Genomic DNA, 19,469 nt, shown 5'->3' with positions numbered 1-19,469 from the left:
AAATGACTGGAAGACAGCTGCATCAGCAAAGCCCACCCCAGCATGAGCTTTCTTGGTGGATGTATTATATAAGCTTGGGGAGGTATATCAATTATGGTTTGATGACGGCTATCAATTTGACCCAGGTGGCTAAACTTCAGTTTTGCTCTGTTCTTACTGAATTTATCTGTCTACGGTATCCATCCGTCCTTATACAGCGCCTACTGAGTAACACATAAAAGGGTGGAAAATTTGAATGATATGTATAATTTTATTTGAGATATTACACACACACACACACACATATATATGGTAAATAAATGTCAAACACTGGTACATAATAGCTGGCCATAAGTAAAGTTGGCATTATACACTGATATTAGCTGTTATATTTCTTTTGGAATTTCTTATGTATATAAAAACTTAAATACTTCAAGAATAGTTAAATCTAACATTAGGGAAGAGGAAATGTAAAACTTACATGGTTATCTGATGTCCTCTTTCTTACTGCCTCTGGTGCATCTATGTACAAGCAGCCCAAACATTCACACACATAAAATAAAAATAAGTCGATCCTTTAGAAAACAAATGTTAAGTCAATGATCTACTTTTATATTTTATATAATACCTGTACATATTTTGCAATTAGATACAAAGCCTTATATACATAATTCTACATGCTTGTAAACAATCTCCAGAGAAAATATCTACAAACCATCCGTCTAGACAGGTTTCAAAATAAAAATAAATAAAAATAAAAAGATTTCTATTTCTCAGCTGCAAATGCTGGAAATGAGCACAGACGATGATGATGAAGTCTAAGGCACTTGCTACATTAGAGATATTTAACTCTGCTCCATGCCGGCCATGAGCGACAGCGCTAGAGATTCCACTGAGGGAAGGAAAAAAAAAAAAAAGGTTAAAAATTAGTTCTGATAATTGTTTACATGCTTAAATAATGCTTCAGTGAATTAAAAACTTAACAGTATTTAAAGGTCTGGCATATTTTTAATTAAAATCACCATTTGTTAATATAAATGGAAAAGTTGATGACATTTCTATTTCAGAGCTTTTAATCTTAAAAAAAAAAAAAAGGCATTTCATTAAGCACAACATTTGTTCTATGTGGCATAGACCCCAGGCTAGCTCATAATACAGTGCCAGATTCTAATCTACAGATGGCATCTGCTTACATAACCCTGTCCCATATAAACATGGAAAATGTGCCAATGTTAAGGCTTGCTCGGGCAGATTGCAGTTCACGTCTGCTGTGTTTACTAAGTGTACTGTGACCAGAGTATGTACAGATGGAGAAGAGATTAATACTATAGATAGGCTTTACTTAAACAGAGATACCACTTAGTCTGTCTGCACAGACTAAAACCTCAACCATTCACTTCACAAATCTCTTGTCTCCCTCAAACCCTATATTCTGAATTGTAAAAAATCCACATTTCTTTGCAATAATAGGTAGTCTCGGAAGTTCTGAAATTGCTAAAAGTTTGTATCTTACAAATGATTAACACAAGAGTCAACAGTAAAAAACTGAGTCTCCAAGCTCCTACAATTCCACTTTAGGAATCCACTGAAATAAAAGGCACATCCATAAGCCAGAGACGTTCATTCAGTTTTAGTGATAGTCATCTGATATTTATCCACTCCATTATAATTCTGCAATGCCAATTCAAATCATGGCTAAGTACTTTGAGTTTTGAAATGGGAAATTGTCAGACTTTCCATGTGACTAGTAATTAATATTGACACAGTTTTAGTTACAATAAATTATGAAAGCAAAACAATATAAGATGATGTACTCACAATGGGGAAAAGATCCTCTGCAGACAGCTTTATTTAAAATGGTTACGAGAAACATGTGGCAGTTTTTAAAATCAGATTCCATTTTCTCTATAGATTCCATCCTAAGAAAGTAAATTTCAATTTCTATTAAGTGCATAGGAACTAGAAGTAGGCAGGTTATAATATTATCAGTGAAGTAATTTGTAGAATGCTAAGGCTGAAGATTATAACTATCATATTTTATATTAGTTTGCATTATTTTTCATAGACAAGGTGTCATATTGGCTAAGATTGACATGAACTTAAAATCTTAATGCCTTAGCTCCAAAGTTTTTGGAACTACACCCTGCCTTTCTTTAAGATGAAGAGTCTTAAGGGGCGGGGGATACGGTGTGGTTGGTAGTGCTTGCCTAACATGTATGACCTAACATGTGTGATGGCCTGGGTTCCATCCTGAGCACCACTAGAGCTGGGTGTGGTGGTGCATTCCTGTAGTTCCAAGCCCGGACGAGACAGAAGCAGGCTGGATTGAGGGCTCAGCGGTTAAGAATACGAGCTGCTCTAGCAGCTCTAGCAGCGGACCCAGCTGTTTCCAGCACCCACGCATAATTCCAGTTCAGAGGATCCCACACTCTCTTCTGTCCCCCACAGGCACTGCAAGAAGACGGTGCTCAGATGTGCATACAGGCAAAACACCCGTACTCATAAAGTAAAGACAAATAAACCTTCAAAAGTTCAAGACCACCCTCAATTACACAGCACATCTGAAGCTAGCCTTGGCTACATGAGACATTGCTTCAAAAATGAAGTCCCAAGGAGAGATTCAGTTAAGATATAAAGTCAGCTGGAGAGATGGCTCAGAGGTTAAGAGCACAGGCTGCTCTTCCAGAGGTCCTGAGTTCAATTCCTAGCAAACACATGGTGGCTCACAACCATCTGTAATGAGATCTGGTGCCCTCTGCTGGCCTGCAGGCAGATGTGCAGCAACAGTACCATATATATAATGTAAAATCAAACATTTCCTAGTTAGTACTTAATTCTGGAGCTGTGATTAGAGACACTCCCTTTCCCTTTACTTAGTTCTGTATATTTATTTTTACAAGCAAATATTATTTATAAAATAAAGCATACAGTAAGGACATAGAACTCTTAAAATTTAAAATGATTAAAAAATAGACCTTTAGAAAGTGGTCAAGTACATATCACATGAGATTTACCATTTTAACTATTTCAGTGTGAAAACTCACTGGCAGTACTTACATTCAGTGCTGTGCAACTATTATCATTATTCGTTCCAAGAACTTTTTGTCTATGTGCTTGTATTTCTGTGTGAGGGTACATGGTCGTATGTGTTCATATGTATGTGGGAGTCAAAGATGAGCCACCAGTGTATGCTTTCATAGGGCGCTGTGTAGCCCTGGCCGTCCTGGAACTCTCTCTGTAGACCAGGCTGGCTTTGAACTCACAGAGATTGGCCTGCCTCTGCCTCTGCCTCCTGAGTGCTGGGATTAAATGTGTGTGCCACCACCACCGCCCGGCTGCCATTTTGTTTTTTTGAGGTTAGGTCGTTCTCTGGATTGGCTGCCAGCAGGCCCGAGGCTCTGCCTGTTTCTGCCTTCCATTCATGGGGATTACATGTGCATACAACCATACTCTCCCATTTTATGGGGACTGTGGGGGGCTGGACTCAGGTTCTTATGCATTCCCACTGAGCTAGTTCCCAGCCCTTCTTAGGAAAGTTTTCACTGCCCAGGGTCACATGAGGCCACTTTCATGCAAATAAGTTCCTCTGACAGTTTAGCTTCTAATTTCATGTCATCAGTAGATATGACTTTAGCTTTTTAAAATAGGAAAACGAGCACCATATACAAGAAAACACTTCATAACATGCTCACACAGTACAGGGGTTTCCTCTAAATTATCACGTTTCCTGGAATCACACCCCGCCCCCAACCTTGAAGGGGGGATGCTAGGAGATTCAATATATGTCACATGTCTGAGAAAGTGGGAACTAGGAAGCTTCTTGATGTCTCCTCCCACGTTTATAACTGCCTGGGGGAGGCGCTGGGGAGACTGTTAAGTTGCCTGTAGGCCCTGCGGAGAGCTCCTGGGTGAAGCTTTGGTCAGTCATCACCCATATCCTGGTGGGCCTTTTGGTGACCTAGCTCATTTCTTTTTTCCTTTTTTTGTGGTCATCCATGCTCCTGCTGATATCCCCAGTGTGTACTCACTGGCTCACCAAGGTGACTTTGGTGCGTTCATTACTTTGGATTGTCATTCTGTCATGGGTCCCCTTTCTGGGGTGAGCAGATGTTTATGTGTGTGTCTCACACAATGGCTGACCAACCATCTTTGTCAGTCATTTACCTAGAGCCAACAAGCCCTCCCAGCGCTTAGAAGCAAATTTGATACACCGAAACCCAGCATGATGTCCACAATTCACTTTAAAATGTTTTAGAAGTGCGAGGGGGTGGGGGTTATGACCCAGAACTGGTCATCCTCAGAATGTGATGAGTCACACAGGTTTGTTACGTTGTCCTTGACCCTTCTCCGTATGTGTGGAGGTATCTATAATAAAAACTGAGCCTCATCATCTGAGAATGTTCGCTTATTTTAATTAAAAACCCTCAGATTTTATTTTAAACCATCTTTCCTTTTGTAAGAAAACTGACTTAGCTTATGCTATCTAGTTTAACTAAACAAATTCTATTTTTGGTAGCACGTCAGGCTTTATGCAAGGTAGGCAAGCCAATGAACCATGCTCCCATCCTTCACATTAAAAAGTGCAGTTCTTAGTTACAATGGAAGGTGGACCGTTACCAAGGCTGGGAGTGGAAAGGCTTCCAATGACGTTTGTTAGTAGAAGCTGGAATAGTTACGATAGGGTTACCACACAGCACATACTTACTGCCAAGCCCCTAGGCCTGCCTGCCAACCTTCCGCAAACATGAGCGCCAAGTTCAACACTTTCATGATGGCTTCTTTCACAAAGCTGACCTGAAGATCAATGTTGGAGACAAAAATAAGGGCTTTGTAACTATGTTTGGCCAATGGCACCAACATTTTCTCCTAGTTACATCACAGAAAGAGCGTCTCATTGTAATGACTGTCTTTTATGTAAGGAAGGTGCAAGGTGAAAGGTTCCGACCCAAGGCCACGCGGGATGTCAGCCTGCATTCCAGGACAGTAAGCTTTCATTCCTGAACGTCACTTAGATTTATCAGAGGACCCGAGACAGAAGTCCCAGTGCTTGTAAAACTATTCAGTTCTACATCTTCATACGGAATTGGTGTACTTTCATGCCTAGCTGCAGACATATTTTCAGTTTTGTGTAGTTTTTCTTAAAATGTAATTGCTGGTAGCGGGACACACATTAGTAACCACAGTTAACCTGGTCTCTCCTAAGAGAAGACTGCAGGACAGTAGTTGTAGGATTCAAAATTCCACAGCAGAAAGACATCCCCACCCGCCCCTCTGGTTATAACTGAGATGTAATCTTACACACCTTCTCTCTCAGCAGACATCGATCGTGGATGGTTGACAAGTATCTGTAGTGAATTTTAATCAACTGATCTAAATCCTTGGCTTCCTCAACTTGATGCTGAAACTCCAGCCCTGTGCTGTGAAGAATCTTAAATGAGAAAGACAAGAAGCTTAATGAGCACTCATCCCTCATCCCTCTGTTCAGACTGCACGGCTAGCAAGCCCGGGACTCTCTCGTCTCCTTCCCTCCCTAAGAGTATGTGTGCAACCACACCTGGAGGTGTTTAGTTTTGTTTTTCCCCAAGACAGGGTTTCTCTGTATAGTTCTGGGAGACACCCTGTAGGCCAGGCCAGCCTCAAACACTGCCTGCCTCTGCCTCTGCCTCCAGAGTGATAGGGTTAAAGGTGTGCACCACCACCGCCAAGCCACACCTGGGTTTTTATGTGGGCACTGGGGATCCAAATTCAGTCATTAATGCTCTTTTGACTTTACCAACTGAGCTATCTCCCCTGCCTGCCTGCCTTTTCTCTTCCCCACTTAGCACAAGGGCGAGTGGAAAGACCCTAAGGGTCAGGCGATCAGGACGACAAGGCCAAACAGCGTCTGATGGACAAGACAGGACTGTGGCGCTCAGGAAGCTCACGGCAGCCGTGGGCTCCCACACCCCATCAAGCCACTCAACAGTCTCGCACAGAGTGGGAAGGGAGCCACGACCTCCACCTGTAACTGAGCGGCTATGGGCAGTGATGGCCTTGGGGGGAGGAAGTCAGGGTTTTTGAGAGGGTGGCTCCTAGCAGGTCAAGCACTCCCAAAGATGGTGTCTCCACCCAGGGTATATGGGCAGCACAAACTGGAGCTCATGGGCTAAGTAAAAATAAACTAATAAATAGATAAACAGATAAGAAAGAAGGACATGAAGTTGTGTGTAGGGAGGTAGATCTGGGAGGAGTTAAGGGAAGGGATTGAGGTAAATAGGATCAAAATACATTGTATGAAATTCTGAAAGAATGAAAATGCTTATTTAAAAACATATTACCTCTCACTGCCATGCTATTTTACGATGAAAGTATGTATCTCATTCATTTTTTCACAATCTCTATCTGTAGTTAATACATGCATGATAAGTGTTCTCTTTGAATTACTTCCTACATGAGACGAAGGAACGGAGGAGACAAATACCAACCCTGGTCATGATGTAGTTGTGTAAACTATTCACAAAGTGCATGAGCTTCACTCGTAGGAGAAACATGCGATGGATCTGCTGTCTTAATGACTCTTTGGGTGGCCCAAACTGCGAGGGTGTGTCTTGTTCACGCACAGTGTCTTCTTTCCCTGGGGGTCTTCCAGCAGCATTAGCCAGCTCTATAAAAGATGGAATTAAGCAGAAGCCACTGTACCCCGACAGAGACAAGGGATGTGGCATCAGAAGGGCTGGGAACCTAAAGGGCACATTTGTGCCCTGGGAAGGTAAAATATCAAATTCTATGGGGCTGGAGCTGTGGCTCAGTTGGCGGAGCGCTTGCCTGCCTGGCATGCTTGAGGTCCTGGGTTCGCTTCCCAGCACTGAATAAACCAGTCATGATGACACACATCTGTTAATCCCAGCACTGGGCAGACACACAGAGGACAGATGATAATAAATACTTGTTATCACTGCTGAGATGTAGAATCCCTGTCAGACCCTAATATCAATTCCTAATAAGTTATTACACTTAAGACTAAGCCTACGAGTTCCCAATACCATGTTATTTTTGTGTATGTGGAGTGGATGTCAGAGGAATGGATGCTCTCTGTGTGTGTGTGTGTGTGTGTGTGTATGTGTGTGTGTGTGTGTGTGTGTGTGAGCTGTCTGAATCGGGTCCTTTGGGAGGGCAGCAAGCACTCTTCCCTGATGGGCTAACCCTCTAGCCCCAAACTTCATCCCTGTGGTAGGGGCTTGGTAAAACTGCTGCCATGCTCCTGTGCCGGGTTGGTATTTGTTTATATATAAAAATAATAAAAAATTCGTGCAAATTTTTCCAGGACCAGAAGCCGAATTAGAGTTAATTTACCGAAACCAAATCTTACCACCAAACAGTAGAACATCTAGGCTGTACTTTGCCCATTTTATTTGCAACAGGAGAAGGAACACTTGATTATAAATTTTCTGACATTCTACACTTATAACAATGTCCACAGGCCACGGGACCTATGAAAACAAACATACAATTTTTACATATACTCTCTCCTTAGTTTTCATTTAAAAAAAAAAACAAACAAACCAACTTTTACTAAAAAATGATTAGTGCTTACCTTGTAGCTCAGGGTAAGACCATCTAAGATATGAACAGGCAGCTTCTTCTTAGTTGTATCAACATTTTCAAAAGATATAGATAAACTAAATGAAGAAGTTTCAGTTTTAGTCTGTGATAACACCGTGTCCTTATAAAAGCCTTTTAACATTTTTCATGGATTCAGGAGCAGAGAGTAACCCTCACTGGCACAACACTTGGGTACTGTGAGTGAGGTCTTGAGAATAACAGCCCCCCACCCCCGCCCCCGCCCCCGGCAACAGCATCCCGTTCAATATAACATGCTGACACCCTTATATTTTCCAGCATATACCTCAGAACCCAACAGTTTCGGAAATGAGAGGCATCGGTTTTGGTCCCCTCATCTCTGTCCCTACTTCTTAGAGACGGGGTCTCACTGAAGAGCCCAAGTTTGCCCGTTTCTTGGCTTGTGGTTTACATCCACTACTGAAAGTGAGGGGTGCCCGCACACATTACCGTGAACTGTCTTCAGGGTAACGCTGTCCTACTGCTTCTTGGAGTTGGACATTAAGGAAAGACACGTTCTGCCAGGTCTCTTTTTCTCTTATTTTATCAAAAATTGAAGTATAGAAATCATACATGGTGTCTCCACCTTCCATCAAGAAAAAATTTCTCATGGCCTGCAAGTACTCCACCAACCTTGAAAGCATGGAACGAAACACATTTTATGTCCGTACTATAGAATTCTACAACAATACGAGATTTATGTGCCGACAAGTCATTTGACAGACAGGCGTGTTTAAAAATTCACTAAAATTGGAAATATTCATTCCTCTAAAAATCTTTTGGCAAATCATATACACACACACACACACACACACACACAAAAAAAAAAAAAAAAAAATTAAAAAATTTCACCATCCAAAGTATTTACTTAGTTACTATTTGGAATATTTCATTTTAGTTTTTCACTGAGCATTAAGAAAAAATATAGATCCTACCATATTAAACATCCTGCTTATTAGGTCCTGTATTTAACCTAATGTGCTAGTTAGTTTTTCATCAACTTGGCCCAGCTCGGGTCATCCTGGAATAGGAAACCTTAATTAGGAAAATCCCTCCAAATTGTCCTGTAGGCAACGCTGTGGGGGCATTTTCTAGATTCGGTTGAAAAGGCAGGCTCAGCCCATTGTGGGTGATGCCATCTCTGGACTGGGATGTTGGTCCTGGGTTATATAAGAAAACAGGCCAAGTAAGCCATGTGGAGCAAGCCAATAAGCTTTCTCCTGTGGTCTTTGCTTCAGCTCCTGACTCCAGGTTTCTGCCTCCGCTTTCCTCAGTGATGAGTTGGGTTTTTTTTTTTTTTTTTTTTTTTTTTGTTGTTAATTTTACTTATTTGTATTTTATGTATGAGTGGTCTATATGTATACCACCAGGCCAGAAGAGGGCATCAGATTCTATTACAGATGGTTGTGAACCATCATGTGGGTGCTGGGAATTGATCTTAAAACCTGTGGAAGGGCAGCCAGTGCTCTTCACCACTGAGCCATCTCTCCAGCCCCTTCAATGATGAATTGTAAGTGTAAAGCCAAATAAATCCCCTCTTCCCTAGTTGAGTTTAGTCAGTTTTATCATAGCAACAGAAAGCAAAGTAGGGCATTTAATTTTATTAGCTTTATCGAGATTATACATAAGTAAGTCAGAGTTAGTAGTTATCTATTATCAAGTAATTTTATGTTTTTCTTCAGAGGGTAGATGCTTTGAGGGTTTCTTTTATTCTTTGGACACAAATTCTCACATAATGAATTAGTTACAACATGCTTGAATCTTGATGGTTAACTTTATCTTTTCAAAAGAAGACTGTTAACTATATTATATACCCATGTTCTAAGTAAAGTTTGACTGAAATATACATTTTAAAGATTATTCTGCAGAAGCTTCTAGTACTTGACTCTCAGTACCAAAAACAGACACCCACAAAGCCAAAAAAGAAAGATACAACATACGGGAAACGGAAGGAAAAAAGTCTGCTGGTTATTAACAACTGATTACTTTCAGAGTTAAATTAGTCCTTTTTACCTGAAATCCCTTTTTAAGGTTTGCATGAGATTTCCACAGCACTGTAGATATTGCTTATCAATGTGAGGGTAGAGGCAAGACCTCAGGGTTAATTCGAAAGTCTGGCACGTCACAGATTCTGATGATCTATCCACACATATGTCACCACCAGCAAACTTCTCATGAAAGTCGCTCTGCTCCAAATACAGCCTTCAATATTAAAATGTGTAAGAGTCTTCATTTATGAGCTGCTGTTGACGGAATTCTAATAAACTAAAACCCAGAGTACCAGTTTTACCTTTAGATTCAGACTACCAACCATCACAGAAAGACCCCTCCCCCCCCCCCCCCCCCCCCAGAACGTCTCTTTGGGATCACTGCTGCCCTAAGCGTCTGTGCTGGAATCAGTCCTTCCATCAGTGAATGGTAATCAGACAGTCTGACATCACAGGGCATTGTGGCTTACCCCAATGGAGTTAAGCTTTGCAAAGCATTCTAAGCACCAAACGTGTAATACAGAGGACGACAGTACAGAGCCTGTCCAGATTTTCAGAAGCATATTCTAGGTGAGCTGTAATATTCTTAGGGGGTGCAGGGTGCGGAGATGTCAGCTGGATTACATCTACACACTTTCATAGATGAGGGGGCAAAATTAAACACCTGGCTCAGGTGAACAAACATCTTGTATTTCATCTGTCAGAAAGGGTGAGGTGTTTGCCAGGTAGGAGAGACCTACCTGGCAGAAAAAAAACGACAAGGAATTGTCGTTTGTGTTACTCAAAGTATACTCAGTCACTGAAAACATGGTGTGTGCGTTATCACCTTGCAAAGTTGATGGCCAGCAGTGGGTCGTGAATGTCATCTAGCTCGAGATGCCTTTCAGCAATGGACCGCATCTTTATTAGGTTCTCTTTGGTTGCCTGCTGTTCAGTGAGAATGTGTGGAGCAGAATCTTCTCCACGCTGAAGGCGCAACTGTATGGATTCCAGAAAGAGGGTATATAAGCTTTTTCTTTCTGCATCTGAAATACAAACACACAGCAGTCTGGCTACGGTATGTTTCACAGGCTGGAGACAGGTTCTGCTCTTCCAGAGGACCAGAGTTTGGTTCCTAGTGCCCGCCCACATCACAAAGCTCAAAGCTGCCTGCTATCTTCAGCTGCAGAGGACCAGACCCCTCTTCCATCCTCCAGCATCATCCTCACATGTGGCTTATATTCGCACAGACAGACAGCACTGGGGGGTGGAGATGAAGAGATGACTCAGCAGCTAAGAAAGCACACGTCTGACCTGCAGAGGACCTTACTCTGTCCTGCAGAGGACCTTCGTCTGTCCTGCAGAGGGCTTTAGTCTGTCCTGCAGAGGACTTTAGTCTGTCCTGCAGAGGACCTTCATCTGTCCTTCGTTAGGCTCCAGGCACCTACTTCAAGGGGCTCACAACTGCCTGTAATCCATCTTTAAGGAAATCCAATGCCCCCTGCTGGCCTCCACAGGCACACACACACACACACACACACACACACACACACACACACACACACACACACACACACGAGACATGCAAAATACAGATTCACACACACACAAATACATGATAAAAAAATGTTTAAAAGAATGAACTTTATCTTTCTAGAGCCTGGTAGTTTTCTATTACCCATGAAAGCCTATTCCTGTTTTTGTTTTAATTTTATCTCTACAGTAAGCAAAAGCACTTTTTATTCTTAGTTAAAAGGAAACATTTCTGGTAGCATAACAATCATGCTATGTAAGCTAATTTTACTCTGAACAGAATAATATTTGAAGAATACTTCCATTTAAGTTACTACCATACTGTTTAAGATTACAGGAAGGCTTACCTTTGACTGGAAAAGACACTCCCAGTACTGGCCCAGTGAAACTCATTATAGTTTATTAGTTAATTAAAAAGGAAATCTTCCCTAAAGCAAAAATATTAAGATAGTATGATAAAATAAATTAACAGAGCAGTGAGGTGATTTTAAACCCAAACAAATAATGTGGATCCCATTCAAGTCTTTTCAGTTGGCTTATAAAGCTTTAACTTATTTAAATTGCATTCCCCAAACAGTTTAAAAAAAAAAAAAATCTGAGCATTGCCTAAAATGATTACCAAATTCAAACTTGTCAGGGTCCATCCAAACGTGAAACTGTGTTCCACATTGAAAATGTCAGAGGCTCTGGACCCTCTGTGCTCTATCTCAGACCAAAGGGAAAAAAGGAAGAAAGGGAGGGAGGGAGGGAACGAAACACTTTCCAAGCTCCATGTCAAGCTGGATTTCTGTGAGGGCTGTGCCACCCACAGCTAGGTGGTCAGGAAATTGTCTCATGACAACCTCATGACAGACAAAAACACTCCAACCATGATTCAGGCCTGCTGCCCTATGACCGCCACCCGAAGCCTACAAAGAGCTGGTGTCATAGGACAGAAGGACAGGATAAGTAAAATCAGACAGAAGTTATATTCAAAAGAATAAGAAGCAAAGGCAGGGAACTGGTGTCTCCATCAAGGACAGTGTAATTTCACTGTGTCGTGGTGACACAGGTTACTACCATTGCTCCTGGTTACTCAGCTAGACGGCGAGACATCTATGGAAGACACCTCACAGGAAAACGTTCTTCCCACTGGCTAGCTTTTAAGGTAGTAGAAGGTCGGTAGAGGGTGCTGGGAGGAAAAGCTATCATCAGTCTTATCCGGCGTGGGCCCTGGATGTTGAAAATCCAATCCGCCGGGAAAAACATGCACTTAGGGGTTGGACTTGGGGCCTGCTCCAAAGGAAGTAATTCACGTTGGTATTGTAGGCCTGGTCAAGGACCCGAGACTCACCCAGTTGGCTACAGGCCCAATGGAGGAGCCTACTGTTTGTTCTGACAAAAGGACAAGCTGTCAGGTTGTCTCCTAAATATGTCTGGGTTAAGGTGTCCAGCCGACTTAAATACCGTGACCAAAACAACTTGGAACCAAAACCAACTCACAGTGTAGTCCATCACGTGGGGAACTCAAGGCAGGGCTGAAGCAGACGCTATGGAGGGTGCTGCTTACCCGTTTCTTCCCCCACGGCTTCCTCAGTCTGCTTCTTCCAAAACACAGGACCACACGCTCAGGGCTGGCACCAACCACAATGGGCTGTGCTCCCCGCATCCATCCATCAGTCCGTCCATCCCTCCATCCACCCACCCATCCACCGATAATAAACAGCCCGCAGGCTTGCTTATAGACATCACATGAGTGTGCTTTCTCAGTTTAGAGTCCCTCTTCTCCAGCGACCTTTGCTTGTGTTAAGCTGACCAAGAGTAGCCATAGCACCACAGATCCACCTTGCTCTCAGCCCAGGTCACAGACACATGCTTCTTTCTCCTGTGGGTGGAACTCCTAACCACTCAGAGTGCTAAGACTCCGTGATGAGCGCTCAGACTCTGATGGGACGTCTGTATCAATCTCACGGCCTGCCCCATGACTCAGAGAACATCCAGGAAGATTGGGGGTGGGGTGGGGGTGGGGCAAGAGCTAAAGGATGCACATGAGGTGAAATGTTGCCTTGTGGACATGACGTGCTCACTGTACTCGGTAACTCACAGGAGCGGGGTTTACTACTTGCACAAAACCAAACCAGCTAAGGCTGAGGTGAGGCTCCTGATGCCGCAGTCCGAGTTGATGAGCTACTGTAGGTTAAAAGCTACCGAGCAAGAGTAACTTCTGTGGGGGTGTGGCCAGTGCTAGCATGCCCGTACCCATGTGCCTATGAGCAGAGCTAAGCGGCCTTAGTGGGTTATAAAAATGCAATACCAACAGCAGACAAGACTTGGAGGGAAGATGTGTTGGGGGAAGCCTAGGACGAGCTGGGCGGGGAAGATTCAGAGGCGGATATGGCGGATATGAGTAGAGTATATTGGATAAATGTGTGAAATTTTAAAAGAAAAAAAATATTATTTAAAAAAAAACAAGGGTGTTGTATGAGAACACCATGGACACCTTCAACCCTAGCACTTGGGAAGCAGAGGCAAGAGGCTCTCTGAGTTCAAGACCAGCCTGGTCTACAGAGTGAGTTCTGAAATGGCTAGGGCTGTGCAGAGACCCAGTCTCAAAACACCAAACCAACCACACAAAAAGCCCGGCGCTAATCCCCACAGACACCCACAGCTCTGGTACCTTTGCTCGGGGATGCCAACCGTGAATGGGAAGAGTTAAGCCAGGCCAGAGGGGCATGTGAGAAAGGGAGGGTTACCTCTGGCTGCTGCCTGGCTCGCAGAGCCCTCGGCACAGTTCAGGTTCTTCAGCAGCTGCATTGACTTGCCGGCCATGATGATCTGCTTCAGGACAGGCTTGAGGAAGGACACCATGGTGTGCTGTCGACTGGACGGGCCCTGGTCACTGCCAGAACTGGCACTGCCGTGGTCACTCATTTTCTCTTCATTCTCTGTCTTTTCCGACACGCTGTACAACGTGTAAGTCGCATACCAGAAGTCTCTGTGATTCACGGGGACATTTTTGTTCCTGTGGAGATTCAAAAGGATTTCAAGTGTTCGTTCATGTTCCTTAAAAACAGCAGTATACTTGGGTTTAGTCTAGGGAACCTAGCAGTAATATCAACTGTCAGCAAAATGATCTTCAGGCAAAATGGAGTAGTTTTCATCTAACCTCATTCAGTTTAACACTTGAAAATAAATATTCTCAATTTAATTAAAACTCAAGTGAAACATTTTCCTGAATTGAAATTAAACAGTATGTGACTATTTAGTTCCCTGTAGAAACATTACAAATAGTTTTCCATTGTAGCTTATAAGTTCAAAAAGTCAACTGACTAAAGGGAAATTGTTATGAATGGATTAAGATCTTTCTTTATCTGCTGTGTTAAGTATTATGTTAAAGAGATAATATGGAGCTTCTTTTAAGAAATAAATGCCTTAACATTGTATACCATCGTCATATCTCACTGATAACTTACGATGGGAATAGTTTGTCACGTAAGATGTCATTAAGTCCATCTCACAGGAAGCGGCATACATTTAAAACCTCTCCAAAATGTAAACTCAAAGACATGGCTCACTGGTTGGGACCTGACCTCTGCTACATAAAGCGGTAGCCGGAGCACGCCTGTGCTACGGTACAAGCACACCTTTATCACCAACCTACCGTCCCAGGTCCATGTAAAACGCAGAGTACCCCGTTTTGGTGTGGTACCAAACGCCAGCATCCAGCACCCCAGGACTCAGGGCCACGCCCCACTCACCGCTGTATGATGAACTCCCTCGCCCCGTCCCACAGGTGCCCGTGCACGATCCATTCGTCCACAGTCTGTAGGTAGGGCCGCACCGTTTCCACCCAGAGAGAGAACAGGAGGGAGACCTGAGGATGAGGGTGACACCTAGCGCGTTAGTCCCCGGGGTCCCAACGTTTCAGAGTGTCTTCCACTGCTTTTCCATACTTTTAAAACAAAGACACTGAAATTCTCCAAACATATACTTCAGGATTCTTATTAAGAAATCCATCTAAATATGGGATAAATATAACATTCATTATTGATAGGAGAAACTTATTGTGATGATTTTTTCTGTCTTTTTTTTTAAATCAACTTGACACCAGCTAGGGTCACCTTGGAAGAGGGACCCTCAAGTAAGGAAATTCTCACACTAGACCGACTGGTGGGCAAGCCTGTGGGGCGTTTCCCTGGCTCTGACTAAATGGAACAGCTCGGCCCACTGTGGGCAGTGCCGTTCTTAGGCAGGTAGCCCTGTGTTGCATAAGAAAACCAAGCTGGCAAACCATGAGGAGAAGCAAGTCGGTAACCAGCGTTCCTCCAAGCCTCCTGCCTCTGCCGCTCCTGCCTAAGTTCCTGCCCTGGCTTCCTTGGATAATGAAGGCACTGTAACAAGGATGTATAAACCAAACAAACTCTTCCCTTCCCAAGCTGCCTTTCATCATGGTGTTTATCACAGTAAGAGAAAGCAATTTAAGACAGAAATTGGAAGCAGAGAGTGGGCCACTGGTGTGAGAAACCTGACTACGTTGTTTTGGGGGAAGACTGTGAAAGGACTCTGGAACTTCAGCATGAAAAAGCCACTGGGTACTTCTAGAGCTTAGTGAGATCTGTAGGAGCTTGGTAGACAAGATCGCTAAGAGAAGCCCAAAGGTGGTGGTGCACGCCTTTAATCCCGGCACTTGGGAGGCATATGTCTGTGAGTTCGAGGCCAGTCTGGTCTATAGAGTTCCAGGACAGCCAGAACTACATAGAGAAACCCTGTCTTGAAAGAAAGAAAGAAAGCAAAGAAGCAAGCTAGCTAGCTAAGAGAAAGGCATCCAGTGACCTGGCTTGTGAAGATTCAGCGGGAAGGCTGAGAGTCCCTCTATTGGGAACATTCACATGATATATGTAAATCAAGAAATCTGTGGTTCTGGTCAGCTGCTGCTTTAGAATGCTTTAGAATCAGTTGTGATTAACAGGAGACCAGCATCTTTGAGGCAAAATCTTCAGGGAGCGTTTCCCAGGGTCAGAACACAGAAGCTTTGTTTGAGAGGGAGCCAAGGCCGCATCCAATGCCGACTGCTGAACTTGGCAATGTGTAGGAGTCCCTCACGTGGTACTGGTTCTGAAGGCAATGGAGAGTAGCTGAGGCTTGCACCATGAGCAGCAAGCAGAGGCCACTGGTGATGGCACAGCCTCAGCTGCAGGGGAGACTGTGGGACTCACGGGGTTATGGGGAGAGCCCGAGGCTCCACACTTTGTGTCAGGGTCAGGGTTCCTGAGGTGAAGGGAGGCCAGGAGGCCACTGGCGAAGCGCAGCCTGTGGAAACGCTAGCACCCGGAGACGCCAGGACAGTGGACAGCTACCAAGTACAACAGTGGGTGAAGCTGGCCTGAGCCTGTGGGATGAGCTGTGCGCTTTAAATGGAGGCCCCTGAGGGGGAGCTGCCCGAGCTGCCCGCAGCCCAGACAGCCGTGACTGAGTCACGGGCGCAGGGCACTGAGCCACGGCTTTCAGTGCTGAGACCTGGATTCTGCATTGTTCAGATTATCCCCGGGTCCTGGCTCTTCTCTCAGAACAAGTTTTTTTTTCTTTTTAAATTTTGGCTTGAGACAGGGTTTCTCTGTGTAACAGCCCTGGCTGTCTTGGAACTAGCTCTGTAGCCCCCGGTTGGCCTCTAACTCAGAAGTAACTTACTTTTGATCATATAGGAGACCATAGTTGAGACGATGTTTTTTGGATGTTTAGAGACACTTTATGCTTTAAAGAGACTGAACTTTTTAAGTTATACTGTTGTATATTGTGACAATAACGTGAGATCCTAGGGATAAACAAGAGAGAAAACGTCACGGTTTAAAGTGACATGCTTGGGTGTCAAACTGATGGGGGGGGGTCAACTGTGCTGGTTAGCCTTTTTGTTTGTTTGTTTGTTTGTTTCTTGGTCGGCTTGAGACAGCTAGGGTCAGCTGGGAAGAGGCAGCCACGCTCTGAGACCATGCCTCCATCAGACTGCATGCGGGCAAGCCTGTGGGGCGTGCTCTTGACTGCTGACTGGCGGGCAGAGCCCAGCCCACCGTGGGTGGTGTGAGCCTGGGCTCCCGTGGTCTTAGGCTGTTTGATAAAGCCAGCTGAGGAAGCCACGAGGAGCGAGCCAGTAGACAGCACTCCTCCGTGTTTTCTGTTTCAGTTCCCGCTGTCAGTCAGGTTCCCAACCTTAAGTTCCTGCCCCGGCTTCCCTCCACCGTTCACTTGTAAGTGTTTAAGTTTTAAGGCCAAATACCTCCTTTTCTCAGATCCTGACCCGAAGCAGCCAAGGCAGAGGAGTATGTTTGCACTGTCCACACAGTACCACGAGTAAGATGTCTACTAAGAATGAGGAAAAGTGGCTGGCAACACGGCTTAGTGGATGGAGGTACTTGCCGCCAAGCCAGACAACTGGGATTTGAGCCTTGGAATTTACATGGTGTGGAGAGAAAAACTAAGTCCTTTAAGTTATCTTCTGACCTCTATAAAGGCATGCCTCAGCCTCCTGACTGCATGCGCTCACCACCGTCTTAGCTGTTTACTATGTAAGTTCTGTAGCATTAAATACATTTACACTGAGACCCCCCCCCCACCAGCCCCTGGAAGTCCGTTACACTATGTGACTACTTTAGACACCTCACGCCATAGACTTGTCATCTCTTTTTGCATTTTAGAAAGTCTCATTATGTGGCTATTGATGGCCTGTAACTTGCTATGTAGACCAGGCTGCCCTTCACCTCAGAGATCTGCTTGCATTTGACTCCTGAGTGCAGGGATGAAAGGTGTACACCACCATTCCTGGCTGTGACTTTTGTAAAGGGCTTATTATAACTATATATAGGTCAAAAGATACTTTTCATTTCTTGCTTTCTTTGTTTTTGTAATGAAAACCAATAAGCCAGCTATGAATTTGGAAGCTAACTTTGAACAACGGTCTGGCATTCCATGACTTAAAACTCATTTAATAAGGAATTATGACAGTCTATCCACTACCCTTTTATCATGCACTTTAGGTAAGGTAGAAATACAACATACAGTTTGTTCGGAGGCTTCTCCAACATTGTCATATTCAAGAATGGCCTTGTACAGGGTGTTAAGCAGGTGAGATGCCCGGACGACGTTCCGCGTGTCAGGTGGAACTTCTGCTACTCCAGTACTAAACACTTTGTGCAGAACCTTTAGCTGAGCCAGTCGAGGTGCCAACTTGTTCACCACTATTGCGAGTGTTATCGTGGTATCTGTTAAGTATCAATAAGTCAAACTTAATGACAAGGAAAAACATCTGTGACCAACATCTACTACCGATGCTAATAATGCTTTCGACATATGGAATGGCATAACCAAGTGGAGGGTGGTTGGTTTTAATATCATATCTTTAATACTGCATTTCCTTAAAGAAGGAACTCCCATAAGCCAAGGAGAAAAAGATAATTCAAACAAAAAATGTCAGGAAAGGAAAGACAATGGCTTTTTTAAAGTAGTGGAAAGGTACTCAAGCTCACTTAGATGAGCATGAACTAAAACTAAAGCAAACTCTCCTACCACCAGTCACTAGTTCCGTGGGGGGCAGGGACGCTACGAAGGGGTGGCTCGGCCAAGTTCCCGAACGGTAGTAGCACAGCTCCTTACCCTGAACATCAAAGTGATTGTACAGTTCCATGCATGCGGCAGAGTAACACATCGCAAAGATTTTATACCCCCATTCTGCCGGGCCTACAGTCTGGCTAATGTGCTCCTGTGACATGTTATGTCCCACCTGACTCTGTACTATAGTTAAGGAAAATTTCACCCTGAGAGAAACAAGGGAACACAGGAGCTCTTTGCACTCCTCTGCCTCAGTGAAAGAAAGAAAAGAAAATTAAAGGTGGAAAAACAAAAACCACACACTGGGTTGACAATTTTATTCCTCTCATATTGGTAAACAACGAACATCTCAAACATACTGCAAGATCCTGCTGACGAGAGCATAAATTTATCTATTATTCAATTGTACAGAAGTACAGAAGCATCTAGCAGGAATCACACGCCATCGTATATACTCTTTGACCTAACAATTCCATTCTGCATGTGTGTAATTCCTGCGATGTGTAGGTGGCTGTCACTGCAGCTACACTGGTTAACGGCAGACTGGAAACACATATATCCACTGTTGAGAACTGGGCTACCGTACACAACAAGCCAGTCTTTCCCCTCTTTTTTAGTAAAAAGAAAGGAGGGCGCTCTCGTGTACACACACAGCACCCTCTAAAAGGGTGCATAAGAAGCCGTCTACCTCGGGAGGGGAACTAGAGCAAGAAAAAGTATTCACTGGATGTTGCTCTGTATTTTTTGGAAATTGAAAGAGACAACCGGCTTCAAACATATAAATTTAAGCCTCAAAAATTACTTAAACCTCCC

General features: G+C 43.8%; 1 protein-coding gene across 2 annotated transcripts in view; it reads right to left on the bottom strand.

Annotated features, from left to right (window-relative positions):
- Window positions 1-570: 570 nt before the first annotated feature.
- Tubgcp5 (tubulin gamma complex associated protein 5) overlaps window positions 571-19,469 on the bottom strand; it is a 31,628-nt gene continuing 12,729 nt past the window's right edge. Inside the window, exons 11-23 of one of the 2 annotated variants that reach the window (XM_051174284.1) lie at window positions 18,108-18,310; window positions 14,816-14,931; window positions 13,811-14,079; window positions 10,393-10,591; window positions 9,592-9,780; window positions 8,029-8,211; window positions 7,553-7,637; window positions 7,328-7,448; window positions 6,444-6,622; window positions 5,282-5,407; window positions 4,685-4,773; window positions 1,798-1,898; window positions 571-871 (exon numbers count right to left, since the gene is read on the bottom strand). In XM_051174284.1, the coding sequence (XP_051030241.1) occupies window positions 825-871; window positions 1,798-1,898; window positions 4,685-4,773; window positions 5,282-5,407; window positions 6,444-6,622; window positions 7,328-7,448; window positions 7,553-7,637; window positions 8,029-8,211; window positions 9,592-9,780; window positions 10,393-10,591; window positions 13,811-14,079; window positions 14,816-14,931; window positions 18,108-18,310 (1,907 nt within the window). In that variant the 3' untranslated portion in view covers window positions 571-824. Of the gene's footprint in view, window positions 872-1,797; window positions 1,899-4,684; window positions 4,774-5,281; window positions 5,408-6,443; window positions 6,623-7,327; window positions 7,449-7,552; window positions 7,638-8,028; window positions 8,212-9,591; window positions 9,781-10,392; window positions 10,592-13,810; window positions 14,080-14,815; window positions 14,932-18,107; window positions 18,311-19,469 lie in introns of those variants that run through there. The other variant, XR_007833674.1, reaches the window with a different exon arrangement.

Source organism: Phodopus roborovskii, unplaced genomic scaffold, assembly GCF_943737965.1.
Source record: "Phodopus roborovskii unplaced genomic scaffold, PHOROB, whole genome shotgun sequence".
Classification (NCBI taxonomy): domain Eukaryota; kingdom Metazoa; phylum Chordata; class Mammalia; order Rodentia; family Cricetidae; genus Phodopus; species Phodopus roborovskii.
The sequence above is the reverse complement of the archived record's forward strand: the minus strand, read 5'-3'. Positions and strand labels throughout refer to the sequence as shown.